Genomic DNA, 21,126 nt, shown 5'->3' on the forward strand with positions numbered 1-21,126 from the left:
AATGTGCGGTATTGTCATTTTATTGACGAACATAGGCAGTGATGCTGGAGAGCACGCCACACATTAATGTACTTTTGCAATTTCGCGGTGGACGGTTATTTTACAAACATCACGTGATCTTTTTGCGAATGAACACTTTCGCGCGGCGTCGCGCCACAATCGGGAATTTGACGGACGAGGTTGTTGTCTTTGTCTCTAGAAGCGTCGTCTGTAAAAAAAGTAAAAACGTTTGTTTCGACGAAACTTGTTTTAGTGTTGTGAGGTAACTTACCACTGATGTAATCTTACGACCAGGCGTGTTTCCCTTTTTTGGCATTTCGATAAGAACGACGTCGTCATCCGATGGAGATGAAACGCCTCTGGCATCTTCCTCTTCCGCGATATCCGGGAGCACCTCTTCCTCCTGGATCACTTTATCTTGCTTTGTTCGGGAGGAAGAATTCGTCGTCACAGGTTCACTGTCCGAATTAGGTGCAGGAGCTTTTCCGCGATTCCTTGACGAAGTGCGGGTCACCACTGGAGGATCTTCCTGCTCTTTTGACATCTTCCTAACAGCTCCTCTGCCATGTTTGCTTTTAGATGTAGTTTTTGCGACCTCCGGGGGGCCATCTTCCACACCCACGGATTTTGTCTTGCCTCTTCTGGAGGACGTTCTTGTCACGGTTGGCGGAGGTTGTTCTTCAACCTCATTTTTACTGACTTTTGTACGAGACTTTCTGGAAGAAGATCTAGTAACATGGGGTGGCTCAGTTACCTCTTCCAGTTCCGCGACCTCCACAGTTTCAGCAGTTTTGCGTCGCCTAGACGAGGTCCTTGTTACAGTGGGGATTTCCTCGGTCGATTTTTCAACATGCTGCTCATGAACTTCTGTCGTTTTCCGGCGTCGTGACGAAGTCCGTGTCACAATGGGAGGATCGGCAACCACATCGTCCGCGTCCTTTTCAAGGCTCTTCTCATCTTGCACTGTTTGCTGCGCCTTGGTACGTCTTTTCGATGCCGTTCTAGTTACTGTAGGCGGGGGGTGGATATCTTCAGTCACAGTAGGCAGATCCTCTGTCGATTGTTTTCCTTTTCTTTGCGAGCGGGTTTTAGATGCTGTTCGAGTTACGGTCGGGGGATCCATCGTCACTTCCTCCTCGGCAGCCATTTCCACTACCGTGTTGCTATGGGAACGTTTTCCTTTGCCGCGAGTTTTCGATGCGGTGCGAGAAACAACTGGAGCCTCGGACTCCGATTCCTGCTGTGTTTGTTGGTTTTCAACAGCGCGGGTTCGTCTTCTTGAAGAAGTTCTGACTACAGTAGGTGGGTCTTCTTCGCCATGTGGATATTGGTCGGAAGACGAGACTTTTCTCCTCTTCGACGGTGTCTTCATCTCTAGCTCCTTCTGGTGGTCGTCTGTGTCGCTCGAATCGCCCTTATTTCGAGATCTGAGCTCGTGGGAGTCATGCAGATCGGAAGTTTGTTTTGACGGTTTTCTCGTCGACCGAGTGGTTGTTTGTTTCTCTTCTGGCTGCTCCTGTCGGGATGGTGTACGAGCTCGGGTGCTTCGACTCCTAGAGGAAGCTCGTGTTGTTGTCGGTGGTTCGGCAAATTTTTCTTCGTCTTCGTTTACTCCTGACCTGCAAGTTTTTGCAATTGTCAGTGAAGTCATTATATTGAGAACCTGAGTGAATTCGGGTCAACCGCTGTAACTTTTCAGAAATCCAAAGTTTGAATTGTAAGCTATAGTCTTGGATTGTAACCAAACGTTCTTGAGAATTTTGTATGTAGTTCATACGCTCAACTAATCGAGAATCAGCGACGCGCCAAATTCAGCAAACAACGGTCACAAAACTACAGTAAGTCCAATTCCACATCCTGAAAACCTTGCAAATAAATCGCGGAGTCAAGGTTTTAAAGCGGCCAATTTGTGGCACCCCTGGTTATATTCCGAAATATTTAGACTTACTCGTCGTTCTTAGCTGTATTCTTTTTGGACGGAGAACCACCGACTTCTGAGGCACGCGCCTGTGGTCAAAATTAACATGTTTCAAACAGAAAAAGGCCTGAATGAAAATTGTATGTAAACGTCTCTACCTTAACTCTTGCACTACTTCTCGAGGGTGTGAGTGGAACCACTTTCCTGGACGGTGATTTTCGCCCCTTTTTCGTCGACGCGCCCACGGGTGCTGTTGTCACATGTTCGGGCGATCTCTCAGGGCTGGCAAGCCTTCGAAAAAGCCAACCGACTGTTTATTACACTGCTTGTTACATACGCCTTAGAACTTCAATATATCAAGACATATAATCGTTGGATTGCAAGATGACATGAACAGAAACAACTCCCCAGTACACTCGTATAATTATCACTTACATGTAGATGCTACACTTATGTGAGTACATCCTGATGAAAGCTACTGCATGACAAGCGAAACGAAGAGAATTTGGGCATTGACAGTATGTCTTGCAAAAAAAAACAAGTTTGTGCATGGTTTACCTGGATTTCTTATTGGGCGTTGCCTCAATCTTTTGTTTTTCTCTGTTTTTTCTCGTTGATCTAGTTCGTGTTGTTGCAGGAGAGAGAACAAAATGGGGTTCCGGAGTTCCAGGATCATCTTTAATCAACGCTATGAACACAAAACACCTTAGTAAGACATTTGAATTCGCATTTCCCAAAGCTTATTCGTATGTTTTAAGGCCAAGAAAGTCCTGCGCCGTCAACAGTTATTCATATTTTTAATTGTATAACAACTCACCTGCTTTCGAGCGATGGCCTCGTGTCGTTGGCGGTGAAAGAAGAAATATCGGCTCGCTAATTAAACGAGTGGTTGTGGGTGTTTGGATTGGTTTAGTGTCAGTGAACGCTGCGGGTTCGGGCTTACAGATACCTTCTGCTGGTTGTGGTTTCATATCAGATGACGTTTCTATCAAATATAACGACAAACTTAATATTGTCAGGGTCTTTTGCGCTCCACCAGTTTACAGCAAACCACAAATTACAAAACCGGTTTTGAATGTTTTTTAGCTTAATACCTAATCTTTTTGTTTTGTTGCAGTGGAAAATTGTGCAGGACAAATTAAAAAAATTAGTCCCCACAGATTTTGACGTTACACACCTGCAAGTTGTTCGACTTCTTCAGTTGTCGTCATTGTCTCTTTAACAACCGTTTCCATTACAACAATATCTTCCAAAGGTTTGGCATCCACAGCGGTATTCTGGGTAAGAAGTTGATCCAATTTCTTAGTCTCAGAAAGGAATCCCGTCTCTGTTTCTTCCGTGCTATCACCAACATTCAACGAGATTTGATTATCAGGGTCAGCCGGGCTTAATGCGTCTCCAGATCCACTCGAATCCAGTTTCAATTCCATCTCGTCCGACTCCTCAACATCCGCGGCGCTTGAAAGCATCGTCAAAACGGCTTCTTTGCTTTGAAAAAACTCAACGTCAGATTCCTCCACCGTATATTGTGCCTTTGATATCCGAATTTCGACTTTTTCCGACTCGGCCCGGACGCTCATAACCTCGTCTTTATTCAATTCTTCTTCCACTGACAGCACCTCGCCCTCAGAATCGCTCATCTGAAGGGTAAAGTCTTCTGTCGGTTGCGGTTCCACAATGACAATTTCCCCATTGGCTTCTGCATTCAAATCGACAGCAGCAGTTGTTTCCAGAGCACGTTCCGCTCCTTCCACATCTGGAAGCTGCTCTTGTATGTTGTTATCGTCAACTTCCTCTTCAGAACAGCTCATTTCAAGCGCGAATTCGTCCCTGGCTGCCGTTGGCCCATCTGCAATTTCCGATTGTTGGGTAGCGTTTACGCTTTCAGGCAAATCAGACACAATTTCGGCCGTTTCCTGACTGGGAAAGGCGTCTTCGGCAATTGAGAACGGGGACGTATTTTCATCATCAACGCTTGCGCCTGTTGTAACCTCATGGGACTCTTCGAACGAGACCATTTGGTCATCTAGCAGCAAAAAAAAAATTAACTTGTATTGGGCCTTTTAAACCTGTACGGTGAAGCGGTTTTACTTACTGCTGGAAAGCTCTACTATGTCGTCCATGACATCACCAGTGACGTCAACGTCAAGGTCTTCGTTGGCTGAGCGAACCACCACGATGTTGTCGTTCGCTATCGGCTTTGGAGGGCTTGTACTGCAAGAAAAAGAGCAGCATTTAGAAAGTTCAAAGCAAAGTGTTGGGCAGTGTGTCTGGTTCAATTAAACAATGACCGTTACCTCGTCTCCACATCACTCGGACTTGCAGCAACACCGAAGAATCTCAACTTCTTAGGCGTAAACGGCCTGCGCAAAGTATCACAGTGGCTACAGTTACACGACACGCCATACCAACATCGGCAACACACAAATACTCACGTGGATTTAGTTTCATTAAGACGAAGCCCTTTGAAGGCTGGACGATCCACGCTAGGTGTTGGCACAGCAAACAACAGGTCCCTTTAAAACATATCGGAAAAATCATCAATGGGTAAAAATTTACGTCACGGCAAAGAGCAAAATATATTACGTGATATCCTTTCGGCACGAATTACCATTGTTCCTAACTCCTGTCTCTGGGATCTCAGCCTCCACCTTCGAGCTACTTAAAACATTTGGTTTTCCTGCTACCTTAGGTACTCACACTTTTCCACCTAACAGCACATAGAGCAGTGGTTCTCAACCTTTTTTTGTCTAGGCGTACACCTTTCGATGACATCAGAGTAGAGGGTAGCCCTGACAACGCTTTGCAGACCCCCGGGTTAGAACCACTGACCTACCGACCCTATTTTCTGGTTGCAACAATTACTCATTGTCACTTATTGACGCGTTAACACGTAATAAGATTATGCTTCTAGCTGTGTGTATGAAACTGTATCTGAATCCACAAATGTTCCAGGTAACTTTTACTACATACCGGTTACGTTGCTCAAGGAAATATTCCTTGAACGATCTTCCCTCGTACACGCTTCCTGTTGGGGTCGCAATCGCAAGTACTGGGAAACTGAACACAAAACACTCGTTGCACTATCTATGTATAAACATGTATAACTGCTTGTGTAAACAGACATACATGTCTGGTATTGATTGCTTCCTAACCCTCGGGTTTTCGTTGCTGCTTTCTGAGTCTCGGGTAGTTTTTTGCTGGTTTATCCTAAACCAACAACCATTTGCTTTAACTATAGTTATCGTATCCGACTGCAAAGCACGATACGAAAAGTAACGATTACAAAAAATCAGTTGCTAAAACTGTCTTTCTTTGCTCTTTCGCTTAACAGCTAATTGTGAAGGTTTACAAAGGGAGCTACCGGTCGGGTTCACGACACGACAAATAATGGTACCTTGTAGGGGCCGCTTCAGGCTCTTGACTCATTCGGCTTAAGGATGTCAGACTTCCCGACTCATTTCCAGTCATGTTGCTGCTCGTGGTCGAGTGTTGTGGAATGGATGGTAACGACGGAGATTTTGCTCTGGAATAATAATTGTACAAACACTACATTCATATGACGGGAGGTTTATGATATGTGGAATTTTCGGAGAATATAAAGATTAACTTCACGGTTAATGAAACTCATTTTCAAACGCTTCGGTTATTGCTTTACAGACTTGCGTCACTAAAATTTTAGTCGTCAAGATTTCGTATGTTTTTTCCAGGTGGCGCCAATGCAACGTACTTTAAAGTCCTTGAGGAAATTTTTTAATTATTCCACCGACTATTCTTAATTTAAATTTCACGTACATACCAACATGAGATATGCGATGAATTGATTATTTAATTCTAAATAGCATATATGTACGTGTTTTATATTCCTTAATTAAACATGATATTAGAATTGTACACTTGGAACATACTTGAGGAGTTTCACTTTAAGAATCGACTGTGGAGTCATCATATCGAAGTCTGGCTCCCTGAAAGTTGACCTGGGAACTTTTCTAGTGATGGGTGGAGTTTGCAGCAAAAGCGACGCCATTCCCGACAACGAACTGTTAACCAACACCGTGTATTATTTAACTATAACGAATTATTTCTGATGCTTTACGATAAGTAAAAGTTGCAACATGTTAGCGTCAGAGCTTTGTCCAACGCCGAATAAAAGTGTGGGAGATTTTACATAGAATGTTTTATATACAGTAGGTCTATAACATGGACAAAATCTGGCCCGTTGGGACTTTCAATCTGGGTGTGTGTACAAAATAGTCTCGCTAGAACACTGTCCATATTGCAGTTTAATGTAATTGTACTGCAAATTGTCGAGTAAACACTATTTGTGATTGTATAGTCACCACAAAGTGGAAGTCTTTGCTTGGCCGTTTGGTCAGCAAAGTCGTCTGAAAGTCACACCAGCTGCACTGATGAGACCTTTTAGGTCGAAACAGTGGCCATCTGTCTGCAGCTTACACACCACTATTTGTCTACTTTACTTTTGCTCAGAACATTGGTTTTCCTGTTAATTTGTTGAAAATTTTGGCCGGTGAGTCGAAAACTTTGCCCACCCCTGGTCTATAGAGAATTTACCTTTTTCTCATAGTTTTCTGGGAGACTTCATAGACGGGAGAAGTGACTTGAGCGCTTGACAGGCGACTGTACCGAGTAAAAAGCGGAGAATCGTTTCCACCACCGAAGGAAGATCTGCTTCTCCTGCGTCAACAACACAAGCTTTGTTAGTGATTCAAGGAATATACTACAACTTTTCCAAAGAGTTAGAGTAGTAACAAATACTACTTTAATGTGTTTGGGAGACAATGGTGCAGTGATTCGCCGAACCGTGGACCATGATGACATTAAAGGGCCACAAAGACGTTTCCATGGGTCACAGATCCATTTGAACAGAATATACTGAAATGTGTATAAGCTGCAGACAGATGGCCACTGTTTCGACCTAAAAGGTCTCATCAGTGCAGCTGGTGTGACTATCAGACGACTTTGCTGACCAAACGGCCAAGCAAAGACTTCCACTTTGTGGTGACTATACAATCACCATCATCCGTTGGGCACCAAACTAGGTGCAACCTTACGGAGCAAACAAGGTGGAAACACTACGGCCAAGCAAGCTCAACCAATAGTGCCGTCAGGCCCCGTGTCACAATAAGTCGTCTGATAGTCACACCAGCTGCTCTGATGAGACCTTTTAGGTCGAAACAGTGGCCATCTGTCTGCAGCTTATACACAAATTCATATTATTGGCTCCACATTGCTTATAATGAAATGTTTTACGCAATTTAAAGCCTAAATTTCTTGATATGCGAAGATTGTTAATGCTTTTTTTCTGTTTGCGTTTCTTTATTTAGAAATATATTTTGGAATTTGGTACTCAGCATAGGGTACCCAACAGATCGACGTTGACCGGACAGGTACCACAAAGTGGAATCTGGTGTGCCTGCTAGTGTAAAAGCTAGCACAGTGCCACTGCAACAGCTGCACTGATGAGACCCCACAGGTCGAAACAGTGCGTGTACACACCCTGTCTGCAGCTTACCAATATTATCATGGCTTTTTTGCACATATTTTGGAAATTAATTTCCCATTTTGGTCGTGATCACAAACCTTTTAAAATTAATATTAGTTTCACGGGTCAAAAAAGTTTGGGAAACACTGCAATAGAACTTAATAATGCATCAACCGTAAAACTTGAAAAGGTATGCAGACAAACACATCCAAACGCACACCTTGACATAGACTTCCTTGTGGGCGTTTTTACTGTTGTCGAGTCCGAAATATCATTGGAGAAAAGGATTTTGCCAGTCAGGTGGAGAGGCGTTTCCGATTTCCCGAAAGACCTACGTAAGGCGAAAAGAATATTCAGCACAGTGTGTTTAATAGCATGACACGATGTGTTGGACGTACTTTTTCCGAAAGGGCGTATCCGATGGCTTGGCGAGTTCCGCCTTTTTTCTCTGAAAGGACATCGAGAACACGGCGGCGTGGGAAAGTGGGGCTTTCCCGCCCCGGGAATTCAGAGCGGCAGACAAAGGTTTTGCCTGGAGGACTAAAGCAACAAGTTTTGCACTAGGTTAGTAATAAACCTAGAGTATTTGATTGAAAACATTCCCCAACACTGGGAAAGTACGATCTGCTTTTTTTTACCGTATATATGCCAACGTATGTATAAATTATATATGCCAACGTTTTCATATTTTCGACAAAAATGTTGTATGAATATTTACGCCAGTGATATCATGCAGCATTTAGCGCTCCGAGTGGTTGCCAACAAACTCAACGTGGAGATGACGCTGTTTAGAAACTAACCGGAACTTAGGTTACCTTCTTTCCGCATATGCTTGTTCCATTCGAACGCCTTGTTACTTGCACATGCGATTTCCCTCTCAACTTCTGGAAGGGCGTTCAAGTAACCTTGTATCACGTGCTTCAGGGTCTCGTGTTGTTGCTTCACTAATTCGTCGCGCTCGACCTAGAAAACATTCAACATGCAGAACCAACTTCTTGTAAAGGAATATTGTGTTGAAAAGGCTCACCATCATGTATGAATGCTTGTTTTGTTGGTAAGCCTTGATGGCCTTCGCGTAGCGCGATTTTTTAAGATGGTACAACACGAGTAGATAGTGCGAGTTCGGTATCGATCCACTTTGCAGATATTTTGACACGAGTTCCTGGGTAAAAGGAGTCGGGTGTTCAAACACTCGAAAAATACTTAACTGAGAACCGAAACCAGTGTTTCTGTCAACCAGCAACACCACAGAGGTGTAGGATCAATTCCCAGGTGGTTTTTAATGGGGGGTTGTATATATTTGTATACATTTATATAAGGGGATTTGAGAAGTAGTATGGATGGATGAGGGGATAGATCAATGTGTGTTAAAACGCTGTGGTTACTTGGTTACATGGCCTGGGATGGTATTTGCAACCAATACACCGGGAATACGATCGACCGAGGAAAACAACTTACGTCTTCCGCTTCAGAAACTGGCAGTTCAAGTAACGTATTGAGCAAATTATTCTCGAAACAACAGGAAAACAAGTGGAAGTATATGACGTCGACGTTGGTCGGGTCAGAGCTGGTCTGTGCCACCTCTAAGGCGTGCTGAGGCAAACTGCAAAGCATGGAGAACGTAAACCACCTCTTCCACAACTTGAAACCAAATCACGCCTACCCGTTCTTAGCGTAAATCTCGATTTTCAGTTTTGCGTCTTCGGCTGATTGACTCGATGGCTGTTTGTTAAGTAAGTACTTCAACGCCAGGTCCCAGTGCCCTTGCAGCATATAAGCGAGGAGGATTTGGCGGTGCTGCCATGGCAACGGCGCGGTTTCCGTTCCCGCATCACAGAACAAAGTGACCGACTCCTGTCGTTAACAATTGGGAAAAAATGTTAGTTTGTAAGTAAGTGCAACGTCACTGCACTTGCAGATACGTACGTGGAATTCTTTGTGATCGAGCAACCAGAAGGCTTTGATTAGATTCGTTGTGTTGTTGGGAAGGTGAAAAGTGCTCGGAAAAAAGGCGACTATTTCACGGTGGTAAATCATCGACTGTTTGTAGTTCTCCTCACAATTTGAATCGCCCTAAATGTGTAATGAAGCAGTACATTGAACAAGGGCTTGCCAAATTGGGGTCGCTAAGAGTTCATTAATTTTACACAAAATACTACATTCAATTGCACTATTTTACAAACATGCCTCGGCAAACATGTGCCTTGGGCCACTAGTTTTTCTGTCGTTTCAATACAGTTTAAAGTATCATAAAATTAAGGACTGCCACACAAAAAGGGTCGCGAAAAATTTCAAAAATTGAAAAAAGTCGAGAGCAAAAAAGTTTTCCCTGCATTTAAACGAACGTAATAACCACTGTCGAAGGCTTGTACCATATCTTACAAGTACCAACCTCTCCAGTCTCAACCATTGCGAGCACATCCAGGAGGAAATACGTTACAATCGTGTGCTTGAGTTCCGTATCAACGCCATCCAAATAGTACATGTCAAGAAGGGCCTACAGGTCAACATAAGTCGGTCAATGTTTGGTGTAGATTTTTGTTACTGCAAAAGCAGGGCTTGAGTATATCTACCATAATGCTGGGTGGAGGGTATAAACCGGATTTATCGTCACTCATTTCTGTCCAATTTTTCTTTAAAGCCTCGCTTGCCTCGTTTACAGTGCCGTCGATAATAAGGAAGCATTCCTCTGCCGACCTGCACAAGATAACGTTCGACATTTAAAAAAAATACCGGCACAGTCCAGTTTAGGCCAGTTTGGCCCGCTTGCATGGCTTAAAGGAAAAATGAACTTCAACGATCGTCGAACCGAACTTATCCAAGCACACTTAACATTTATTATGACCCATGGACCCGCCAGAAGTCGTCAATAAACAACCAGTATTAATTCTCTTACTTCAGGCCTTTCAGTTCCTTTCTCCGCCTTTCAAACACAGATTTCAGAGTTTGCTGTTCGTACACAAAGTGGAACTCGGGGTGATCTTTTAGCTCGGCGCAAACGTGACCTTGAAGTTGTTCGGGGAGAAGACGCGCCTCAATGAACCACCGAAGAACCTTCACAAACACTAGACATGTTTAGCTGCATTTTTACTTTATTTAAAAGAAGAGTAGCAACATGTAACAAAATACTGTAGCAACGAACAATGTGACGATCAGCATGTTTGCTAACAAACAAGCAAAAAGTGAAAGTCCAGGTTTTATGAAGAGATTTTTAAACAATATTTTATCATGCTATAAATTTAATCCAAAAGCAAACAAGTCCCCTGGTACAAGAATGTATATACCTTGATGTACCCCTGAATGAGTTGGACAACCTTGTGTTTCAGTTCTATATCTGCAACACTCTGATCACTTGATACAGAGGCTTCTCGGAGAAGGCCCTTTAGGGAAATCTCAATTAGTTGTACTAAGTATGTTATCCAAGCCACATCAAGCATCCTATTAGTTGAGCAAATGTGGTTACAAAAAGCTGGAAGGATTTACCTTAAATATATGAGCAAGGTCGCCAAGATGCCTCTGGTACTTGGACAGTTGTGTGTGAATGGTCACATCCAATGTTACAGTGGAACAATCGAAAATAGGAACACCTGCATATTGACATGAAGTTTTCAATAATCATTTTACCACAGCAAGTGACCAGGGGTACTTACAGAGCTGGTCAAATGAATCTTTTATAATTGCCACCGTCTTCCAGGCCCACTCCATGACAAATCGCAAGGTGCAACCTGATGATGCGAATTCTCCAGAAGCAACATCGACAATCACTCTGGAAATGAAGCTGAAGAAGCTGTGATCCAGTGCTGAACAAAAATTCACATAATTAGTTCTTGCACGTTTTAGTACAACCACCATGGTCTACAATTAATTAAAATTCACACTAGTCTTCACATAGAAGTAAATATTTGAAAAATATAACCTTGCTAAATACAAACTAATGGGTTGAACCTGCATTGAGTATTTTCTCTCTCTTTCGCTCGATAGTTAATGAGTTGATTCCAACATCATCAACCAAGCCCACTTCAACCATTTGGTCAAATGTATCTGAAGGTTCAACCAAGCAATTTCGAACTGACTTTTCTTCCATTAAATAAAGGATAACCTAAAACAAGCAAAAGTGAGTGAACCATGAATTGATAAATAACTCTGAAAACTTCACATAAAGTACTACAGAACCACACCTGTCTTTGTATTCCATGCATTTGCAGAGTCAAAGTCTCGTCTGGTGTAAGAACGTAAGTAATAACACTGAATGCGGATGGTCGTGAAAACTGCTCAGGCATTGGTTGGGTTCGACTTTTGAAATGTTGCAGACTGCTTTCAGGTGTTGAGAATGACTATTTTATAAATAATTAGTACATAATAGGTATATATATGATGAAATTAGCAAAAATGCATGTTATAGTCAATTTACCACCAGGTTTCTTGAAGCGGATTGTGTCAAAACAGAATCCATTTCCCAAATTGCAATATATGTTATATCTTCTCCATCTCCTCTGCAAGGTCAAAAAGTGTTACTACGCTTGCTGGTATAACCAACACAATCCAGAACAATTTAATTTAAAGTCAGAAATGTGATGGCACCTGTAACATGTTGGCATGTGCGCGTTGTACCAACTATTAATGTCGAACATGAGGACTTGGGTACTTCTGCTGGTGTCGGTGCAACTTTGCCATCCGACAATAAATAAACTAGTGAATGGAGTGGAACAATATTCACTCTCTTCTTCACTGGACTGCTGGGGAGGTGGGTATGTTTCTGATGCAAAAAAAATGTTAAAAAATCTTCACATATACAATGATACTGATACAGAAAAAATGTACTTATATTTAAACTGGGTGTATTTGGATTGGTATGAGACTGTGTAATGCATTCTTACCTATAGTAGAGCATTGAAGTAGGGATGACCTCCCACTCCCTGGCGACAAACCCATGCTAGCATCAAGTACCAGCTCATACTGTGTTGCACAATTTTCAAGCCCTTGATAAAACGAGGTTAATCTGTTGTTTTGGTCGCAGATGTCCTTTTTCTGATATACAAGTTGATGCATCGTCACAATCAGGGGAGAGTTTTCCCTGCAAACACACAAATTATTTTCAAAAGGTTACTTGTTTTTTGCGAATTCTGAAATAACAAGACTTAATAATAAAATTCTGCATTTTTACTTTTTAAGTGACTAATGCTGTTATGGCAATAGTTTCACAGAAGCCAGGGCTGTCATTGCCAGTGTTAGGGATCAACTCATGTATATTGTACACTCCCAAACTTTAATAGTTTCCAATGAAAACTTTTCATTATACTTACATCAACTCATCGTCATTCGGAGATCTAACAACCCAAAGATAGCAGCAATTCCGAGGATCATTTTCTGGTTCTTGAAATGCAAAGTCAACAACCTCTGTGGTTGTATCATCATGCAAGCTGCTGAAACTGTTAACCCAAGGAAAGTGATTATTCCCTCAACTAATTCGAGTTAAGATCCAGTCTTACCAGAGAGTTAAGTCAGTAAGGTCAAATATCTGAAATTGGCCAAAGGAATATCCAACCAGCAACGATAAAGTACGCTGTTCGAATTGCAAAGCAGTAATACTGACATCACTACAATCAACAGTCTCAATAATCTGGTCATCTGGAGCGGTGTAGTGAAAATTATTATTTTCAAAGCAGGAATCTGAATAGAATATTCCCATAGTTACAATCCCAACAAAGTCGGTGTGCACTGAGAGCTTACCTAAAAGCTCAAATGCAATATGTGCGGATCTGCTATGCACAGTATCACGAACTGAAGGGACATTCCGCACCACAGTAGGTACTGCTTCAATCTTAGATGGGACAGTGCCACAAGTTATCTTGTCATCCAACCTACAAAAGACAGTTTTAAAAACGCTAGCATAATGATTGCAAAGCATAAAGACAAATATCCGTCATATACAAAGAGTTGAGTAGAAACAATTCATTTGCAGTGTTAATTGAAGCCAAATGCAGATTCAGAAAGTTCAAACCTGAGATCCAATAAATAAAGATGTCCCCCTTCTGTGCCAACTGCAACTACTCCAAACAACCAGCGCAAATTTTGGGCAAATGATTTTGAACTAGTTGTAGCCCCTCCTTCATGGAGAACAACCTCTAAACAGGTTACCTGAAACACAAACCCACAAACATATTTTCACCCAACAATCAAAACACATAAAAATACTTGGTTAATAGACAACTTTGTACATTTCTATGCTAAAATCATATCATACAGCAATACTTACGGGATACGGCACTTCAACGGACTTGACAACTTTGTTGGATATAAGACTGAACAAATATACTGTTCCTTTCTCTTCTTCTGTTTTTAATCCAATCAACAAGGTGTTGGAGTCATATTTCTACACACAAAAACATAAAATTAACTATACTGGATCATTGAACCAAGCTATCCTGGCAGGCTTTCAACCGATTACTGTTTTGATAGTTTTTGTGCAAAGCTGAAATTAATATTGGTTATTATCTAAACACCAGATTGGAAAGTTTGCTTTTGTGCAGAGGATTTTTTTTTTGACGAACGTCAATTACGTGGACAATCGCAAGGTTTTTTTCGTATGTTTTCCAATTCGGTCTAAACACAGTACATTACTAAATGATAAAAGTAGGCCTACCTTGCATGTGGTGACTTTCACAGAAAGCTCATCATTGTAATGAGTAAATGTTTGTGAAAATAAAATAGATTTTGAACTGTGATTGAGAAGTTTGAAACTTGCTCCTTTTGCCAACCAGCAAAGTTTTCCTGTAAAAACTGTTATTACCTTTTTGATCTGATTAACAATTCAAAATGTCAACTTACCCCCCAAGTAGCCACCAATTATTTCATCCTGTTTTTCGTTTGTGGTAATTTCGGGGAAGCTTGAATGAACTGCAGATAACGCACTGTCTATTTTGCAGTGTAAAGCAGAATCCATTCAGCTTGACAGGAAACTGTTGAAATATTAACCTAATAAACACATGAGGTACGTAAAAAACACCTGAATGGAAATTCACTAAAACAAGATGAGTTCAATAACATGCGTCTTAAAACGATTTTTATATAGCCTGCTAATCCTCTAACCACCAAGTACGCACGCATCTCTCTTCTCTTACCATTTACCAAGTCCAAGCGCAAATCGCGGGATAGTATATTGTCACTATATTTGAATCGTATTTATACGAAAACTAATTCGGGGAAGTTATTTATCCGTTACCAAAAATTAAAACGTAGTTTGGAATCAAAAGCATACAAGTTCGATTAATTACGTTTCCAAAATTCATACAAACAAAAATCAATAATAAAATCGCATGTCTGTAATTTTAAGGAAAAACTACATTTTTATGTATTTTTTGGTCGGCCACTGATACTGATCTCATACTAATTTGAATTTGTAATAGAGATTAGACGAGTGGATTTTTGAGCCATCATAGTATTCACGATAATTTTTAAAAAACGTACTTAGCACAAAAGATTCTTACATAAAGTTTTTGGTAATTAAAATTTATTGATCAAATAACGAATTTACCTAAAAGAGAGTTCAGAAGAAAGAAGATTAAACGATTGACGTCCCGCAAACGATTGACGTCCCGCAACATTAATAAGACGCGAGTTTGAAAAATTACTTAACATGCTAGACCAAAAAGTAAAAACATCAAGATTTAAAAGTTCGTGTGAAAAAGCGTTTTTATTTTAATGATATCAAAGGTCATGTTTGGTTCAATAGTTTTCCAATCATCGACAAATTTCTCCACAGTTCACAGTCAAAAGAAAAAGCAAAAGATTTGGAAACAACTCTTTTTGAAAACGAAATAGTCTGAAAACTGAAAATAGGCTTTGACCACCAGGTATCATAATGAATTATGAATCTGACGCTCTTCTGGTGGAGAACAACAAATATACACCTTTTGTTTAAAAAAGATTGTATTTTCTGACGTTTCGCCTGTACGTACGACTAGGCTTCTTCAGAGAATAAAACAAACACAGTAGCGAAATGGTCTGTTGGTTTTTGTTATGGTTCACCGAACATCAGAGAAAAGCAGGGGAAACACCACAATGCGAACTTCGTTTTTCCCAAGTTGCAGTAAACAACAACAGTGTGAATTGAGTTAATTTGTTTGAGATGAGAAGACATCATCCTAGAGGATCTGGATCCGGGGGAACAAGCGATATAGACACGTCAAAAGAAATAGTACGTGTTTTGAGACATGGAAAATACGACTTGGCAATGGATGTTCGTAAGTTTTCGCTACAACTTTTAAACCGAGTTACCCAGCAACCACAATATACATACAATCCACATTGGAAAAAATGTAGTGCACTTTATCCCCCGGGCACTTTTCTGAAAATTTGCCGATACGCCGCGCAATATTAATTAGCTAATGCATTAACATAAGAAAAAAACGTTGCGATTGTCTGCGCAATTAACGATCGCCGAAAAAATCCTCCACGCAAAAAACAAACTTTCCAATCTGGCATACAATGGTATTGATTTTTATTCACGTAAAAATATTAGACATCATTTTTAGACTTCCTTGCATCCTTTATTTATTTTTCAGATGGTTATGTTGATGTTGCCGACATTTTGAAAGCTTTTTCTGATCATGGATTTGCTCACTTGACTCGTAATGATATTGAACGCATTGTTACAAATGATCGGAAGGGTCGTTATGAGCTAAACAAGGAGGGTAATGTGTGGAGAATAAGGGCAACCCAAGGTCATACTGTGCAGGTGTTTCATTGATGTTTCTGTGTAACTACCACTTGTTGGATAATGTTGTTTGTTTTTTTGTGAATGTAAGTAGACCTGATAGGGTTTTTTTTACTTGCAATCGTGAACAGTTTGTGTAACATCTTTGATAAGGTTGAAAATCCAGACTTGGAACTACTGACACAAACAAACAAGTACACAGATGTCATTCATGGCACTAAAATGTATCGTTGGAACAGCATTGCACTGAGTGGTCTGCATAAAATGAATGTATGAAAATATATTCTTTTCGTTGAATCAAAATTGTAACCTAAAAGCCTGGATTATTTCAGAGACAACATATACATTTTTGTATTGGATTGCCTGGCGACAGAGCCGTGATCAGTGGGATGCCCCCCGGTTGTGATGTTGCAATTTACCTTGATGTTCCGAAAGCAATTAGAGGTATTGTACAACTAAAAAGGTTTAAAACTCAACTTACTTGTTGATTGTTTCCCCAGCGGGGTTGAAATTATATGAATCGAAAAACAAGGTTATCCTCTGTGAGGGTGACCACAAAGGTAGAATTCACCCCAAGTTTTTCAAGAAGGTTATCCACATTGGCACTGGAGGTACCAATTTATGAACTTTTTATACAAAAAAAAATGGTCAACTGTAAAATATCCAATTACATTTTAGAGATCAAGTTTCCAATACCTGATGGCTATCAAGACTGAAAACCAGACTGAGATAAAAACAATATTTTGTGGTAACACTGACTGAAACAAATGTGTTCCAGTTATTCACATTTAAACTGTTTCAAATGTTTTTTACAGTTTTTATGGTATTGATTATTAGTTTCTATAGGAATTTATACCCTTTACAATCTATGCATTTAACAAAAACCCACCACAACCAGTAAGTTCATGATATTATTGTGCAGTATTTTTCATGGCACTGAAATGTCTGTATGATTTGAGATGCTCGATTTAAATTTACAAAGCTTTTGAATTACTTTTCTGTAATTGTGTGTTCTGTCCCATAGTTGATATTTTAAGGCACTTGCATTGTTTGTTTGGTTTTGTGCATTACCATTTTTTTGTCAAGTAGTAAGTAGATAAAATATTGGCTTGTTTGTGTGGCATGCTTTTCAGGACATGTGACAGGATAATAAATATATCTGGCAAAATCAAATGCAATTTAATATAACAGCGTTCTTCAACATATAATAAAAAAGAATTACACAAAACCAGTTGGAATTGGCCATTCCAGCATTTGGGGTTTCAAAATAAGGTCATCCATGTCCATTTGATCAATGTGTTTTATGGTGTATCGCACATAGTGTACAAATGCCTCCAGGTGCCATGCCTCAGCCCTATCTATAAAAAGAAAGTTGGTGTTAGTGAAGGCATCACAATTGCAAAATAATAACATGCCATTGTGAATACTAAAGTATTGACTTTCTCGAACACAAAATTTTTTGTCACAAATGAAACATCATTAAACATTAATATTATAAAAAACATACATGAATTAGATTCATAGAGGAGGGACCACAAGGATGAAGCCAGTTGTGAATCTCCGCCTAATATCCCTTCATCCATATACATTAAAACCGTATGTATCATGTTGTAATTCTCGCGTAATTGGTTTTGGACATACAGGCGTTGTTTGACCTCATCCTCCAGTTTTCCAAAGCGCTTGTCTACATCGTCCCACAGTAGCTTAGTCATTTTTTGAATCACGATCTGTTGATGCACACAAAACACCCACTCAGAGTTCTGAAACATTTTTCTTCTGGGCTAATAATTGAGCATTTTGTGCATGGACATTAAACAATCCAAAAATGTTTATCAAGAGATGCCATACTTCTTTATTTCATTGTGCACTCGGCACAAAAATTCAAAATACAAAAAACATATGCAAAAAACTTTTCATTTGCATGAACAACCAGGTTTATGCAATGGAGTCAATGATGTTTTTTAGTGATGTGGACTGCACTGTTGGTTTTAGCTTTTGTTTGGCCACCGTGTTTACAACTTGGTTGGTTTCCGAATCTAGTATGGTACCCAATGGTTAATGGTGGCTGTATAGGATCCACGAAGTGGAAGTCTTGCCAGTTATTTACCTGACAAGATCATTGTATGTCACACCATAGCTGCACTGATGAGACCTATTAGGTCAAACAGTGGCCCTGTCTGCAGCTCAATTTAAAAACCTGTTTATGTTTATTGCACACTCACCTCTCCATCTCTGCCCTCTTGTCTTAACTTTACAAAAATGAACCAAAGATGTATAAACACTACTCGCAGCCACATGTTAAAAGAATCCTCCAAGCCACCACCTTCTCTTAGCTTTGCATGTTGGACCTGACAAATAAACAAATTTAGTATCTTAATTTAACATTCTGCAGCTCAATGCAAAATATTTATAATAAGGTTGATTTTTTTTGTGAACAATTAATTTCAATAATGCAAGACACTTTTTGGTTTAAACAATAAATCAAATAACATAAGTTGCCAAACAAGATTATGCATAAGAGAATAAAAAATAGTCATAACAAACCTTCATATAAACAGAATTTAAAATAACATATGCAGCAACTTCAAGATCAGAGTACTTGTATTTTTTTGGCAGAATGATTCCAATTTTGTATGCTCCAAGCTTTAATTTTTCTGTTAGTGACTGGGAATACAACCTTTTGGAGAAGGAGGCCTTGTGTACAGCTCCGGGTGTCGCAAATACTCTTCCATGCCCCTTTGCATTTGAAGCAAATTTCTTGTTGGTTGCATGGCACACAGCAACACCAACTCCATGATACTTTAGAATGTTGCTTGAATGTAAAATGTATTTTATACAAGCCATTTTTTTGTTGGTCTAACAAATTCTAATATTATCCATGATCGAAGAACAATGATATACTGCAAAAACGTAGGGGTAATCATTCATTTCCTTGTCTTGCAGCTTATTTACCAGATCACTTACTTGATAAAATAACATAAAGTAGTTTCTTAAAAGGCTTTTAAATGAAATAAACTGATCCAACGGCAAAAAAACATTAGGTCTTTGATGCATGTAAGTCACGGCCAAAATATAGCACAACGGTTTTTAAGGAATATTTACAATTTCAGAAAACTGAACCACATTTACTATTAAGACAAACAGATGATCCGACATTAGAAGCAGCCATTTGCCAATCACAAGGATATAAGAACATGTCTGTCAATTGCACGTGTTTGAACAAACGTGCATTCGTTTGTTTGGCCATTGTTGCGTAAGTATGATCTTTGTGGAACAAGGTGATTTCCCGAATTAAAAATATCACTGCTTGTTTTTTGTTATTTTCCAGCTAAAGTTTTTCGTGATGTCAAACAACTGCTAAAATTTTGGAAACACATCTTAACCTGAATCATTTTGTTTGCAATGAATCCCAAACCAAAACTTTCGCTTGTACTATGCACAATAATTCTGTTGTTGTCTTTGTTTATAATTATACCCATGAGTTTAAACCTGAGCGACTTTAAGGGTTATTGTCTTTTGTATGCCCAAGGTAAGACTATGTTGTTAAAAGAACAATAAAGCTTTTTTGCTAAAAAAACTCGTGTTGTGTAGATGGAAAAGTTGTCATGTAGATTAATAGGTATGCCACCTGACCTGACAAAGTACAATCCACAGATGTTTATATATTTTACTGATTATATATTCACTGATTCATATACATACATATTTAGGCTAAAAGTACAGTGATTTCATTTCTAACTTTGTCTATGTTATAGTCAACAGCACAAACATTACCGAAGGAGTATCTTTTCAATGGGGGAAAAGTAGTGACTGCAATTTCATTCTCTATATGGGTTATTCCTCATTGGTAACTTCTATTGTCATATTGTGGGAAACGGCTGTGTTGGTATGGAAGGAATATGACAGGTAAACTAATTTGATACAATGTTTGCATGCGGCAAAAACAATCAAACTTTGTTTTGAAACAATTAAACAGTAATTATATTACATTCAAGTATAAAACCAAATTTACTACAAGCTTACCTTTAACAGCAAAGTTACAGAAAATGTTGTTTTCACAGAACTCCATTCAGTTCTTTTTTGGTATTCTGTGGAACGGGCATCATGACCTTCACAATGTTAATTGCAGCTCTTATTAGTACTGTCGGGTATTCTACATGGTGTTCCAACTTTACAGACAGAAGCATGTTAGTATTTATTATTTTAACTGGGTATGTACCTGTCACACATCTATTCTGCATTCAGGTGTGAAAATATTGATCTATCATGGCTTGAAGTTACATATGGTGTTGTTGCTAAAAAATTTTATTCTCATATGATGATTACACAGGTATGTAAATTTTGTCCTCAATTATACTTTGTATAACTCAAAAAATATATTTTCCAATTTTAGTTTGGTGTCTGGAGCAGCCTGTGTACTTGGTGTGTGACACTACTTGTGGCATTCTTTAAAGTAAAACACTATCATGATAGCGATGAATTAATGCAAAACCTTGCTCATGAAAAAGAAAAGCTGTTTCCACCAAGAAGCCGTTACTCGAGAGTCCATTTTGCTGAAGACAGTCAGCCTGCTTGAGACAAAAGAAGTATTTTGTATTTGTTAAGTGCAAAGTGATATTGTCTAAAGAACAATTATGCACATCCTGCTTTAGGCTCACATACTCTCTCTATGTAGATATTTTTGCTGAGTTTCTAAAGAATAATTATGCACATTTTGTCTGTAAAAAAACAGTGTCTGACTTTGTTGTTTGCACAAAAAACATGCAGAACATTTTTGCAAATGACCCTTTTAAGATATAACCACCACACAAAAAAATACCAGTAACTGAACCTCTCTGAATCTTTGAGCACTGTGACTTGCCATTGCATCATGTATACCCCCAACTTCATTCAATGCCAGTACATCAAATATGTGTAAATAAAAATTACAAATATATACCTCCTGAATGTTCTGGTGTTGTCATATCAACCAGCTAAAAATACTAGAAT

General features: G+C 39.5%; 4 protein-coding genes across 4 annotated transcripts; 2 read left to right on the top strand and 2 right to left on the bottom strand.

The window, feature by feature from the left end:
• Positions 1-11: 11 nt before the first annotated feature.
• LOC145888360 (uncharacterized) lies at positions 12-16,708 on the bottom strand. The gene is made up of 39 exons (XM_082979092.1): positions 16,619-16,708; positions 14,250-14,396; positions 14,065-14,192; positions 13,678-13,794; positions 13,423-13,559; positions 13,152-13,282; positions 12,911-13,091; positions 12,725-12,850; positions 12,299-12,495; positions 12,003-12,177; positions 11,833-11,914; positions 11,600-11,755; positions 11,367-11,520; positions 11,072-11,221; positions 10,905-11,008; positions 10,706-10,801; positions 10,318-10,475; positions 9,995-10,118; positions 9,814-9,918; positions 9,348-9,494; positions 9,085-9,275; positions 8,880-9,024; positions 8,449-8,583; positions 8,222-8,384; positions 7,820-7,961; positions 7,642-7,752; positions 6,491-6,613; positions 5,827-5,958; positions 5,316-5,444; positions 4,354-4,434; positions 4,216-4,281; positions 4,014-4,132; positions 3,096-3,944; positions 2,736-2,903; positions 2,477-2,606; positions 2,077-2,209; positions 1,949-2,007; positions 272-1,619; positions 12-208 (listed from the first exon to the last, which is right to left on the bottom strand). Exons 2-39 carry the CDS (start codon positions 14,362-14,364, stop codon positions 110-112), a joined length of 6,906 nt encoding a protein of 2,301 aa, XP_082835218.1. The 5' UTR covers positions 14,365-14,396; positions 16,619-16,708; the 3' UTR covers positions 12-109.
• Positions 15,512-17,273, top strand: LOC145888362 (tRNA 2'-phosphotransferase 1-like). Its single transcript, XM_082979094.1, has 6 exons — positions 15,512-15,664; positions 15,986-16,158; positions 16,291-16,407; positions 16,470-16,581; positions 16,638-16,748; positions 16,816-17,273. Exons 1-6 carry the CDS (start codon positions 15,550-15,552, stop codon positions 16,851-16,853), a joined length of 666 nt encoding a protein of 221 aa, XP_082835220.1. The 5' UTR covers positions 15,512-15,549; the 3' UTR covers positions 16,854-17,273.
• A 24-nt stretch (positions 17,274-17,297) lies between these two features.
• On the bottom strand, positions 17,298-19,332 carry LOC145888361 (ubiquinol-cytochrome-c reductase complex assembly factor 1-like). The gene is made up of 4 exons (XM_082979093.1): positions 18,682-19,332; positions 18,360-18,485; positions 17,645-17,864; positions 17,298-17,495 (listed from the first exon to the last, which is right to left on the bottom strand). Exons 1-4 carry the CDS (start codon positions 18,979-18,981, stop codon positions 17,356-17,358), a joined length of 786 nt encoding a protein of 261 aa, XP_082835219.1. The 5' UTR covers positions 18,982-19,332; the 3' UTR covers positions 17,298-17,355.
• Positions 19,333-19,468: 136 nt separating this feature from the next.
• Positions 19,469-21,078, top strand: LOC145889527 (transmembrane protein 179-like). The gene is made up of 5 exons (XM_082980497.1): positions 19,469-19,666; positions 19,893-20,043; positions 20,199-20,324; positions 20,383-20,467; positions 20,531-21,078. The coding sequence occupies exons 1-5, from the start codon at positions 19,540-19,542 to the stop codon at positions 20,711-20,713; spliced, it is 672 nt and encodes a 223-aa protein (XP_082836623.1). The 5' UTR covers positions 19,469-19,539; the 3' UTR covers positions 20,714-21,078.
• The last annotated feature ends 48 nt before the right edge of the window (positions 21,079-21,126 follow it).

Source organism: Ascidia mentula, chromosome 2 (genome assembly GCF_947561715.1).
Source record: "Ascidia mentula chromosome 2, kaAscMent1.1, whole genome shotgun sequence".
NCBI classification, from domain to species: Eukaryota; Metazoa; Chordata; class Ascidiacea; order Phlebobranchia; family Ascidiidae; genus Ascidia; species Ascidia mentula.

What these genes read in the sequence shown, in the direction of transcription:
- LOC145888360 (XM_082979092.1), bottom strand. Translation starts at nt 14,364, where the DNA reads ATGGATTCTGCTTTACACTGCAAAATAGACAGTGCGTTATCTGCAGTT. An exon ending in TCATTCAGGGGTACATCAAG is followed by an intron (nt 10,476 to 10,705) that starts GTATATACATTC and finishes GTGTTTGTGAAG; the next exon opens with GTTCTTCGGTGGTTCATTGA. An exon ending in CCTGAAGCGGCCCCTACAAG is followed by an intron (nt 4,435 to 5,315) that starts GTACCATTATTT and finishes TATGTTTTAAAG; the next exon opens with GGACCTGTTGTTTGCTGTGC.
- LOC145888362 (XM_082979094.1), top strand. Translation starts at nt 15,550, where the DNA reads ATGAGAAGACATCATCCTAGAGGATCTGGATCCGGGGGAACAAGCGAT. An exon ending in CGACTTGGCAATGGATGTTC is followed by an intron (nt 15,665 to 15,985) that starts GTAAGTTTTCGC and finishes TTTATTTTTCAG; the next exon opens with ATGGTTATGTTGATGTTGCC. An exon ending in TGTTCCGAAAGCAATTAGAG is followed by an intron (nt 16,582 to 16,637) that starts GTATTGTACAAC and finishes TTGTTTCCCCAG; the next exon opens with CGGGGTTGAAATTATATGAA.
- LOC145888361 (XM_082979093.1), bottom strand. Translation starts at nt 18,981, where the DNA reads ATGGCTTGTATAAAATACATTTTACATTCAAGCAACATTCTAAAGTAT. An exon ending in AAGAGGGCAGAGATGGAGAG is followed by an intron (nt 17,865 to 18,359) that starts GTGAGTGTGCAA and finishes GTGCATCAACAG; the next exon opens with ATCGTGATTCAAAAAATGAC. An exon ending in CCTCTATGAATCTAATTCAT is followed by an intron (nt 17,496 to 17,644) that starts GTATGTTTTTTA and finishes TTCTTTTTATAG; the next exon opens with ATAGGGCTGAGGCATGGCAC.
- LOC145889527 (XM_082980497.1), top strand. Translation starts at nt 19,540, where the DNA reads ATGAATCCCAAACCAAAACTTTCGCTTGTACTATGCACAATAATTCTG. An exon ending in GTATGGAAGGAATATGACAG is followed by an intron (nt 20,044 to 20,198) that starts GTAAACTAATTT and finishes TTGTTTTCACAG; the next exon opens with AACTCCATTCAGTTCTTTTT. An exon ending in AACTTTACAGACAGAAGCAT is followed by an intron (nt 20,325 to 20,382) that starts GTTAGTATTTAT and finishes TTCTGCATTCAG; the next exon opens with GTGTGAAAATATTGATCTAT.